Source organism: Cottoperca gobio, chromosome 3 (genome assembly GCF_900634415.1).
Source record: "Cottoperca gobio chromosome 3, fCotGob3.1, whole genome shotgun sequence".
NCBI classification, from domain to species: domain Eukaryota; kingdom Metazoa; phylum Chordata; class Actinopteri; order Perciformes; family Bovichtidae; genus Cottoperca; species Cottoperca gobio.
The window spans coordinates 25385520-25397658 of record NC_041357.1 but is presented as its reverse complement, the minus strand read 5'-3'; the positions used below and the strand labels follow the sequence as shown (position 1 = coordinate 25397658).

Sequence of the window (12139 nt, the reverse complement as noted above, 5' to 3'; positions counted from 1 at the left end):
ATACATGTTTATAAGATTTATGTATTTTATTTATTAGTTATCAATTTATCTGATGAGTTGTGTGGCTTTTGTTTTCCCTGATCGGGAATCGGGAAACCTGATACCTCAGCTTTGGTCACTTGGTCTCTTCTTCTGTTCTTCTGTTATTGTTCCTGTTTTCTTCTTCTCTGTGTTTATTGCCGGATAACGTTTTTCAGCTAAAGTTAAACATAATACTGCCACCTGCTGTACCGGAGGCCACTTTACCGTGTACACTTTTTTAAATGAGGCCTATTTTTATTTTTTAAAGGTTAAAAAATACGGGATGATTACGGTTAAATATTTAACCGGGAGGACAGCGGGATAGAAGGAAAGATACGGGATAATCCCGGGAAAAACGGGAGGGTTGACAGGTATGTCTCTGCCACGTCATAGAACACAGATGGGCGCGTGCCAGGCGGAAACAGCAACCCAACCTCCATCAAAACTGCCCTGTTGTCACTTAGTTACCTCAGTCTGAGTTTCCAACTGGACCATCTCTTCAGGTGTTTCTTCTTCCACAGGTAAGTAGTTAAGCTAGCTAGCCTTAGCCTAAAGAGGTAATGCTAATGTGAAATGTGAAGTTACAGCTCTGACGCTAGCTTAGCTGGATAGTTTGCTTGAGTGAAGGTGTCCTCCTGTAGCTGTTTGACAGGACACACGAGAAAAGTGAGACGCTTTATATAGCTAGCTACTTAATTAATGCTAACTATAGAAATTAAACTAATGATTTGATGCTAACGTTAGCTAAACAAAACACTACATTTGCTAAACTCGGTTAATAAGAGCAGTTTGGTGAAATGTAACGTGGTTAACTTCAGGGGAACCCTGCCGTCTTTACTATCAGGAATATGACACCCCTAAACAGTAATTGTGTTTTATTTATTTATTTACATATAATAATCTACTAACAATTAGCCATACAAGTTCAATACATACAGAATAAAAGTTACACCAGAAAGTAATATTAATAATAATAATAATAATAATAATAATAATAATAATACTAAATATAAAACTTGGTGACATACTTCTTCAGACAAACATCTCTTGAGTAAATCTTAGGTACTGACATGCATTTCTTACACATTTAAGAGACTCAAAATAACATTAAAATGAAAAACAACTTTAAAAATTGTGGTAAATTAATCAATTATTTTATGAATGACATTTCCCTAATAAGCAATAAACAAGTTAATAATATTGCACATACTGTTATCATCCCATTCAAAATAAGTGATACATTTTTTCCCCTTCTATATTAATTACTTCATGTGTTGTTTTTGCACAATATGTAATTCTTAAGTCTTTCCAAGATGTGACATAGTGATTGTGTTTTTCTGTCATGGAAACGACAATTCTGACTTCGCTGAAACAAGAACCAAACCTTTTGTAGGAGGGGCCCCGTTCATATTACACATCCTGGAACAGGTCCTGGATGAATGAATGAATGAATGAATGAGTGAATGCTAAAGATGGAAATCACCTCATGATGTATTTTTGTAAGAAGATTGTACATTTTAATTCATTTATATGTCAACTGGCTTATCAACCACTGAAGTATGGCTGTAAAGTAATGACAACTTTTTTACCAAGTGAAACTTTATTTGTCAGGTCAAAGTTCTGTGTAACTTAAAACAAACATAGTTCAAGTCCACGCTGACAGTATGTGCTGATTCAGCATATTCTATTCAGTGTAATTTATGTGTGTGTGTCTGTGGACTTATCGATTTATGTGTGTATGTTTTCTAAGCAGAGATTGTGAAATGCTGCTAAACGAGACTCCACTTTTTGAGCCCTCGCTGCTTCAGGAGCTGGACTGGAGTAGCAACACTGTCCCCTTCTCTCCCCCCATTTCTCCGTCCAGCCCAGGGGAAGGCCTGGTGCTCAGACCGCTCTGTACGGCAGACTTCAACAGGGGTGAGACAGAGACTGGATGGATAACATATTCCTGACTCCAGTACTTGAATTCTCAAGAGAATATGAAGATAAGAACGTGGCCAGTTTGTGATAGATGATGTGTAAAACATGCTTTTTGTTCCTTGGCATCCTCTTTGAGAGATCTTGGTAATTTAATAAACATTTAAAACATAACAGCAACAGGAGTGAAGCATTCACAAGCGATGGTGTGACAATTCACCCCCGACATTTTCACCAACTGTTTTTCAGGATTCTTCAAGGTTTTATCTCAACTCACCACGACGGGCGACGTCACACCAGAGCAGTTCACGAGTAAGTCATGCTAAGCATAATGCTATTTACCATTAACGGTTTAATTCGAATCATAAAGTTTTCCCAAGTTTTTAAACTTGGATTTGGTGCCAAAAACAGTTTTTACTTTACATACATCAGATCACACATTTGAGAATAGAAACAACCCGTACCCTGGAAGACAAACTTTGAATTCAAAGCAATGTAATAAAAGATAAAAAAAGAAAATGCATTTATGTTGTCTGTTGCCTTTTCAGAAAAGTTTGAACATATGAAGAAGACGGGAGACTACTACGTTGTTGTGGTGGAGGACACACATCTGGGACAGATCGTTGCCACGGCCACATTGATCACAGAAAATAAATTCATCCACTCGTGTGCAAAGGTAAATCACATCCCGGCAAGCTGTTCACTAATATTTAACATTAACACAACTGTAGTTACCCCGGAAGAAGTTAATTATTATTAGAACGGTGGTAATTATTGACTTGGTTCACCACCATAAACCAAAAGAAGTTCCATTTAATTACATTAAAAACGATGCAAATTGAATTTGCATAATAAATGTTAATTTGTATTGATCTTGAAAATGATTGAGATGTTCTGTTTTGTAGCGGGGCCGAGTGGAGGAGGTAGTAGTCAGTGACGTGTGCAGAGGGAAGCAGCTGGGCAAACTGTGAGTAGATCTGTGACTTCTTGCTTCGGCCTGTTTTTTAATATTTCAATCCTGATTCATGTGAGACTTATTTAGGAATTATGGTACGTGTCGTGCTGATTTATTTTCCTCTTCCTCTCTTTGTCTTCTTCTCTCTGTCCCTATAGGTTAGTTTCAGCTCTTACTCTTCTCAGCAAAAAACTGAACTGCTACAAAATCACGCTGGAATGCTCGGCCAACAATGTGACATTCTACCAAAAGTTTGGATACACAGCCTCCCAAGAAACTTACATGCAGTGTCGATTTTCCAACTGATGACTTCGGCTTTAAACCTCCGTTTTTGGGGCGTGCACCACACCTTTTTATACACCCGCTGACATCAAAAGTTGACAAATCGTCTTAGGAATTGGGAGAGCTGCTCAAGGATGAGCATGTGGTTGTGAGTCGTTCTGGAACGCTCATCCTGAATTGAACACACTTGAGTAAACGCAAAAGTATGTTGGAAACCCTCCGCCCCTTTGGTAACCAGCAGGGCGGAGCTCTGTCATCATCTTCCCACGTCATCCGAAGAAAGGAGTGTCATTTCCTGTAAATGTAATGTATTCTCATTGTGTTACATTAACAACAAGTAACTTTCTGTGTACTAACAGAGAACATATTTATATTTGTGACTACCATGTAATTGTCAGTAAATGCAGGAAATCAAGATGGTACAAATGAAGTTATATTTCCGAAGCAATTAAATAATAATTTAATACAGCTTCTCAAATTTACTCGTATGCTGGAAGGAATTACCTCAGATCATGATTAGTCTCACCAATCTGTCACCAAAGAAAAGCAGATTTCTTTCTCTCTAATGTGCTTATTAATATTACTTTGGGTTTTACAGGAGTTTCCTTTTTCTAATATGTTGTCTTTGGTACAAAGTGCTCTGTGTCTTCGACAGCGGTGTTGCTGGATAACTAATGAAAGTTCGGATGCTACAAGCATTACTCTCAAATCAAGACTTATGTATAATATTTCTAGAGAACAAAAAGGTTTACATTTTGTGTATCTGAGGAATCACGGTTCTTAAAGTTTTGTATTTGGCCGATATTTGAATTTTGATCACAGCTGTGATGAGGACTGAAACATTTTGTGATGGGAAAGGGATACAATTATTTAAGTTATATAATCATGCTGCATTTCTGGAGAACATTGCAACATATTTAATGTAATTTATTAAAAGAAATATGTAATTGTTACATAAAATATTCCACAATCTACCGTACTGTTTCTTTGCTTATATTCTTGGTTGTAAAACAAATTCATGTTTGTTTGTTGAAGCTGGGAAGCTATTGATGTCTACTAATCATAATTGTTCCAAATTCAAGTTCAATCTATAATTCAAATAGTTACTTTAGCATCAGATCACAAGTTAGTAACCCTCTGCCACGTTAGATTTTGGAAAACCCAAGTAAATACCATATTTTCTTTACATGAATTCAAAATTAATTACTTTAGGTAGACACATTCTGTCCCCAAGAGCTCATCACTACGTATGAAAGTGAACTTGTGATAGTTTTGAACTGTTTGTCTCTAAATAATAACATTCAATAACTACAAACAAAGCGCTGGAAACAATGTTGATGTTTATGCACAACATAACATGATATAAAAACACAGCTGAACAGGACTCAGTCAGACCTTTTATTTTATTTTATTAAGCAGTGAGTTATTTATTCATTCCTTACTACCCCATGTTAAGCCTGATATTAGTCCATAATCCTATTACTCCCAAAATAAAGGCGTTAGCTATTCTTCTTCTCCTGTCCTCCACTGGGCGACGTCCTGGCTACTTTCCCTTTTGCCGACTGCCCCTTTCTGGTCATCTACACAAATTCAAGTATCGAAAGTGCATTATTGCAATACTGTCCCGCTGCAAATGCAAAATGCTTTTAAATACTATAAAACTGCAAAAAATCTCCCATCAGTGCATACAGCTCGAGAAAAAAAAGGAGTTATCAAATTGGCCCGATCCCAGTCAGTGCTCCACGTCTCAGACATGAGCGATCCCCCTCCCACCCAAGTCCCTTCTCCTTAGAAAAAGTTCAAATATTTACAACATTTTTAATCCCATTAAAAATGTAGAAAAAAAAAAAAGAAAATTGAGTGCACTGCGCCACACGGCTAAATATCAGCAAAGCTCATCCGTTCTGTGCTGCTGTGACCTGCATGGCTCCAAAGTCTTCGTCTTCTTCCAGGCTGCGTTTACGGCTTCCTGTTACAGAAATGTGGAGACGTAAAAGAATAAAACGTTACACCCTAGTTCAACCGTAACCCCTCCTGGATTAAAGACTTCCTCAGTCTGTGCTGGGTGAAGTCACAGACAGTTCAGGGAGAACAGAAATAGCTCAAATTATAAGCCGGTTGTCAAAGGCTCCAAGTGTGTGTGAATGTTAGCGTCTGTTTACGTCTCGTAAATAGAAAAGATGAATACAGTAAGTTATGAAACCCCCCACACAATGGATCTGGCTCCCTGCTGCCAGCTTCATTGTGGATTCAAAGAAAGACTCGAGCTGCTTTGTACAGAAGTGGAACACACCTCTGGAACATAATCACTCAATGCTGCTGATAAATGATGTCAGCCATCCAGCAAGTCAGACTCAACAATGTGCCAAACAAACAACTAATGCTACTCCATGCCTAAATAACACGGTGCCAGTGAACCATGTTTGGAATGCTTTTCAGAAAGTCAGAGTGAGAAACAAAAGGAAATTGAAGAGACAGGTGTGGCCGAGCGGTACACTGGTGTACAAACCTGGCATCCCAGCTTGTAAGGAGAAGGATCTGCCCAACTGCATTGGTGACATCATTTTAATCGTCAATTTGGCCAGGTAGATCGCTTCATATTCCTGGGAAACAAAGCGGTTGTTAGTTGTTCCAAAATGGTTTATAGATTTTTATTTTAAACATTATTTTCTTTACTTTTTTGTTATTGTATTTAATTTGAATATTTAATCCCAGATTTTATTGTAAAATGTATAATTTTTATACTATTTTATTGTTATTTTACTAATCTTGTTTTTATTTCATGCTCTTTTACTACTATTACCGTTTATACATTTATCATCTTGTGTGTATTGGTCTCAAATTGTCAATAGTATTTTTGTCTTTTCAGTTCTGATCATCGTCTGCTCGTCAGGCTGCAACGTGTGAAGCACTCTGAACCGCACTAACTTGTATGAAAGCTACTAAACAAATAAAGTGTGATTAATAGCAGAGATGTAACATCGTACTTAAAAAAAAAATAAAAGGGGAAATAACTTCTGCAGTGTCGCATCAGAAGCAAACGACTCGCACATGCAGAAAGACAACAGCCTGACTCACCCGAGCCTTTTAAAGTCAAGGAGCTCGAGACATTTTGTGGACTAACAACTTAGTAGAGTGCTTTTATATATATAACAAAGTAAAGACGCACCTGTAGCTGATGCACAAAGCCCACGTTGGGGTTGATGCAGAACCTCCTCTCCTGGACGTGGCTGAATGCCTCCCTGTGGAGGAAATGTAGAGAGTTACAACCACAGCCGCTGAAACACTGAGTTATACCACTGCAAACAGTAACATATACTAATAACATGCATGTAGCAAATGTGGATATAATTATGCTTCTATGTGTTACTTTTTATATTCTAACAACTATGCTGCAGTTTCTTTATTATACCTGCACACTATGACACTTTCTTATATTCATGCTTAAACACGATGCATGGCGTACATGGTTGCCACATACTGGTACAAAAAAAAACTATTTAATGTGCATTATTTAAATGCTTTAAAAAAAACAACAACATACATTTATGAAAGAAAAGTTAGACTTGGGGTGAAATGGAAAACCATAATTTGATGTGAGAAAACAAACACTCACCTGTATTTCATCCCAAATGTTTCCATAAGATACGCAATCACTAAGGCAGCACTGAAAGAATAAACACAAAAGGAGACAGTTTTATATCTGCAGCTGTGTTTTGGCTCAAGAAAATGATAAATACTATATCCAATGACATTTAGAAAACACCTGAGCATTTCTAATGCGATGGAAATCCCGTGCATAATGCCGTCAGATGCATGTGGAGTTGTATAATTAAATATGATATTAAAAAAACTCACCTTCTTGATATCCCTGCATTACCATGAACCTAGTACCTTTCCTAAAAGAACAAGACAGAATGATTGTTGACGAAATAATCTTTTTTGCTACTTGACACTAAGTATGAAAAATGGAAACTGCATGCACCGTTACCTCCTGTTGCTAAGCAGCCATCAATAAATTCTTTAGTCTGTCAGGAGGGAAACGAAGGACAGTGCATCAGGCATATTGTAAATGCCATACCTTTCAGTCAATGAAACACTTGCCAAGTAGGAAGTAAAAAGCCCACTTTGTAACTCACTGAAGGGAAACATCGTATTATATTTTCCACGGGATTGTCAGCGATGTCTAACACAAGGTATCTGCAAAGACACAGCAACATTCAGTTAGCGAGAACTAACTGCACATCAAGCACAGCGCACAGATCATGCCACTTCTTACTTACCTAAACGTGTGAGGGAAATTAGGTTTGATAAAATTGGCTTCAATGTCTTGGCGGACACACACAACATGCGTTATGCCCTGTCGCTCAAGGATTGGCAGCTGGACAAAGAAGAAAAGCAACATGAGTTATGAAATATGACAAAATAATGTTTTACTTTCTCAGTCAGTGTCTTGAAGTAGCCGTGTTTAAAGTGGCAATAGACATCATCTTATCATTATGGTTGAATGCCGATTACACAATGTAATGCCTATAGAATAAGGACTTAGGCTTGTCAAACATCTAGCAAGAGGATATCGCTTTTATTCCCCCCCGGTAGCTATCGGTGGCTACTTTCAGGTTGCGGAAATGGCGGACTTTTGTACAGCCGGAGTATTTGTATTGTAATATTACTGTGTGGAAACTCTACCCAGCAAAGGAAGAAAAGTCAAGTTGGCATTCTTTCTACTAGATCAGTAAGTTACAACACCAGCCTACTCATTGATTTTAACTAAATATACTTTATTTGAAATATATATATAAAAAAATAGAAAAGAATTATATATATATATATATATATATATTTTAATACTAAATAAATAAATATATTGTCTATTGCCACATTAAACTCTGTAAACTTTACCTTGCTTTTCATTGCAGCAGAGTAGGGACCTAAAAACAGTCCTGGTAATATCTCCTAAAAATGAAGATAGAGCAAGACATCACCAACAACCCAATCCTATGCTACGTTTATTCACTTTATTTCATAAATATGATGCATTTACTAGTATATATGCATGAGTTATAACGTGCATTTAGCAGCCAATGTCCACAATGAAAATGGAGCAGGACCTAAAGTACATCTATCCTAGAAAGAACTATTAATACGGACATTCAGCGTTTGTAATTTTGGGCGTGTAAATATCAGGTTCTCTAACCTGTAAACCTTCAATTTTTGAAATAACACCGGGCTATATGTTTGAAATCAAGAACTTAATGTTAGTAGGAATATATTTAAGATACATATCACAATATGTAACTTTATCACATTGGTATTTAATGCTGCAGCTTCACTGTTTACATAAAACATAACTCTTTATTATGCCAAAACACTTTCAGTTAATCATATTGTCAATTACTTTGGACAGCAGAATTTTGAAAAACAACAACGACATGATCATATCATCACATCAATAAGTTGTTACTTAAAACATGACCACACCCTCATATAGCCACTTATATTTGTACACCAACACACTCTTATGCATTTGCTTGGAATTGAAATAACATTATTGTTGGTAGAGATTGTGACATTATGAATACTTTTACCAGAAACAACTATCAAAAGTGGGAATACAAGGGATTTGGTGCATAGCAACCCACTGCCAAGTATTCTTCTTCCCTACACAGACTACAACCTCTTTACGTACCTGCATTTCTCGTCTCATTGGATAAGCCCAGTCCTGCAAAAAGGGGGAAATAAAAACAAGGTTAGAAGCTGAAGAAGTTGCTTTGATGATGTGACAGTTGCAGGAAGTATTTCAGCAACCATTGCAGGGGTGAGGAATGAGCACTAGTTTACTTTGTGGACATTCGTGGCTTGGTGTTTTGGAGACTATGCTACTCAGTGTTGGCACAGTCAACTGTAACGTTAGTTAGCAAAGAAAAGATGTCCACACAGACGTATTCAAAGACACGACCATGTTTAAAGGAATCACATTAATGCGTTATGGTCCAAAACATACATCATTTACGGCGCATATTTTAGCTGCCAGACAGTAATGCAGAAGTGGAGGTTAGCTCAGATTAGCCAGACATCTAGGGGAGATCGGCTAACGCAGGCTGCTGTGCACTCACCAGAAGGTCCTCCTTGGACACGGGCAGAGACGGGAACTGAAGTTTGTTCGCCTCGTCCATTGTGCTGTCTGTTCGGGCACCGCCGGCCCGGCTTCACGCGCGGTATCGATGTTTCTCGCGGCGGGGTTAGCTGGACAATCGGTGGAATTTGTTTTGAGGCTCCACATGCATGTCCGCCATGCTGTCCCCTGACAGATGTGTCACGTGACCGCTCAGCAGATGGCAAACCGTCTCGTAGAAGTAAGGAAAGGAGAACAATGGCGACGTCCCGCGGTCGATTTACGAAGCGCACAGCACTCACTTCAGGATATAAGAGGATGTTACCAGTTACAAAGAAACCTAACAAATAATTACTAAAGACCTTCTTCTTCTCTTTTCTCTTCTTCTTCTCTTCTTCTGCTTCTGCTTCTGCTTCTGCTTCTGCTTCTTCTTCTTCTTCTTCTTCTTCTTCTTCTTCTTCTGCTTCTTCTTCTGCTTCTGCTTCTTCTTCTTCTTCTTCTTCTTCTTCTTCTTCTTCTTCTTCTTCTTCTTCTTCTTCTTCTGCTTCTTCTTCTTCTTCTTCTTCTTCTTCTTCTTCTTCTTCTTCTTCTTCTTCTTCTTCTTCTTCTTCTTCTTCTTCTTCTTCTTCTTCTTCTTCTAGACATTACACTTATTTAGAGTTATTGCCCCATGAACAGACGAATAAAAATACATTATATGATGATAATGGAATTAGACAACATAATCATTTTAGCAAGTAATAATAAGGTGTTTCTTGGTGGGCAGAATACCAGAAATACCTGAGAGTAAAATTAAATCCAAAGAAAGACGACCACAATCCACAGTTTTTTGACGTCATCACTTTGTTAATTCAGTATCACTAAGTGCACAAAGCCCGCAACACTTATTGGTTTGGCTTATTTGAAGCTAGTGTTCTGCACTTAAAGGATTGTACCTATTTGAAGCTAATGTCCTTGCAAGATTCTTGCTGTTGCACTTTTTGTAAGTCGCTTTGGACAAAAGCGTCAGCTAAATGAACTGTAATGTAATGTAAAGACAATGCCGTGGCTCCATGTGTAGTCCTGATGTGTAGCTGCGTTCATATCAGTGCTTAGCTCAAATCAGAGCGTTGACTACATATATCTCAATCCCTGAAATCTCTGTCCAGTCTTCCAATCTTTTCTTTTTTTAGCCTCACCCCTCTCTAGCATCTATCCCTGCTTAATAATCACTTCAACAATGACTGATTACAAGAGAAGAAGCATGTTCTTAAACAGAGTGCATGAATAATATCTAGACGCTTGTTTGGTCTCTCAGACGAGACATCAGTTTGTTGTTGTGTGACAGTGCAGCATTTTGGGATTTTTGTTTACCGTCTGGCCCGTGGGAGGGGACGGCACTTTCTTCACAGATCAGAGGAAGATGTAATCTCATAGCAGAACTGCTGCAATCTGCAAATGCTTACATGTGTGTGCTTTCTATCAGTGCAAATGTTTGTGTGTCATAGCATACGTGGCACTAAAAGTACTTTCTTATCAGTTGCAGGGACCGATACATCCCCTACTGCTGCTCTTCCACAATCACACACACTTTGAAAATGAAGCTTTGAAGAATATCAATTACATGCACTTCCATGTGAAACACTTGTATATATACATGCACATCTATCTTCTCTCAACTTCACAAATGTTGCTGCTTTAAAAATATCCCAAAATTGTTTTCTCCCTGTGAGCTGGTTTTCCTGTAGTGCCATGCCAGATTTCTTTTGGCAGAAACGTTGTGAGGGGGATAACTGAGCAGGAGTGAGTAAACAAAAACAACGAATGAAGAAGCTTATACACAACCATGACGGTGTGTGATTGTGTGTGTCTATTGTACTAAACATAAACTGTTAAATTATTATTATTATAGTAACAAGTATCGCATAGTATTCTGCAGTCACACAACTCAATTACCTGGGCTTCATAACACATTTATATTCATTATAATTTTCCTTTTTTATATATTATATGGCAAATTATTTGTACCTATTGTATTTTTCTGTATTTCATAACAATGGCTCTGATCTTAGTTTAAAAAGTTGGTAAACCACTGAATGGACGCTGGTTTGATCTTGGCTCTAGCTTTGGAGGGTGAATGCGAACATGCATCCTGCCTAACTCTTAAAAGCTAGTTTGTTTGTAGCTCTCAGTCTTAAGCCACCGGTCACATTGAAAACATACATTGTTAAAAGCAAGTCACTTAAAAAAGTATTTTTGCATCTTTGGCCATGTTCTGCCTTCGTTGCATACTGTAGAGGGCAGCAGACAGTTGAAAGGAAATGTGGAATGACATGTAACAAATGTCCCCGGCTGCACTTGAAATTTACACCTGGGCTCTGTAGTTTTTTACAAATGTTACTCAAGTAGTTCTTATTAGTGCATTTGTCTGGGACTATTTTCTGAGAATAGATTTGGCCTATTCATGAGACTTTGGATACATTTAATGGATATTTTCACATTAATAATCCATTTTATAACACTGTAAACCATACAACAAAGGCATTACAACTCCCTCACTGCCATAATACATCAACCCACAAATTATACATAATTATTTGGTCTTTTTGAGATCAAAATCAAGCTAAAAAACCTGAAGTGCTGTTCTTCTCACACTACTAGAACAGGTAAAGATAAAGTACCTCACACACACAAATCCTGACACATCAAATAATTACTTATATGATATAGAAGCCTATGTTTGAGCTTTTTATTTGAAAATATAATAATGCATTTCTTATGTACGTCAATAAAAGTTGTGTACTAATTCATTATGCTCTAAAGAAGCCATATATGCTAAATAGATAAAGAGCATAAAAAACAAGTGTTTT

General features: G+C 37.6%; 2 protein-coding genes across 3 annotated transcripts; one reads left to right on the top strand and one right to left on the bottom strand.

Annotated features, from left to right (window-relative positions):
* The first annotated feature begins 248 nt into the window (after window positions 1-248).
* gnpnat1 (glucosamine-phosphate N-acetyltransferase 1) lies at window positions 249-4150 on the top strand. 2 transcript variants are annotated; one of them, XM_029455303.1, is made up of 6 exons: window positions 249-542; window positions 1775-1938; window positions 2188-2250; window positions 2487-2614; window positions 2844-2905; window positions 3052-4150. In XM_029455303.1, the coding sequence occupies exons 2-6, from the start codon at window positions 1785-1787 to the stop codon at window positions 3197-3199; spliced, it is 555 nt and encodes a 184-aa protein (XP_029311163.1). In that variant the 5' UTR covers window positions 249-542; window positions 1775-1784; the 3' UTR covers window positions 3200-4150. The 2 variants fall into 2 exon arrangements, with proteins under 2 accessions (XP_029311163.1, XP_029311156.1); XM_029455296.1 differs by having other exon boundaries at window positions 1772-1938.
* Window positions 4151-4495: 345 nt separating this feature from the next.
* On the bottom strand, window positions 4496-9366 carry styx (serine/threonine/tyrosine interacting protein). Its single transcript, XM_029428781.1, has 11 exons — window positions 9292-9366; window positions 8865-8897; window positions 8078-8131; window positions 7459-7556; window positions 7315-7375; window positions 7132-7203; window positions 7034-7062; window positions 6792-6842; window positions 6345-6417; window positions 5685-5778; window positions 4496-5144 (listed from the first exon to the last, which is right to left on the bottom strand). Exons 1-11 carry the CDS (start codon window positions 9349-9351, stop codon window positions 5071-5073), a joined length of 699 nt encoding a protein of 232 aa, XP_029284641.1. The 5' UTR covers window positions 9352-9366; the 3' UTR covers window positions 4496-5070.
* Window positions 9367-12139: the final 2773 nt, after the last annotated feature.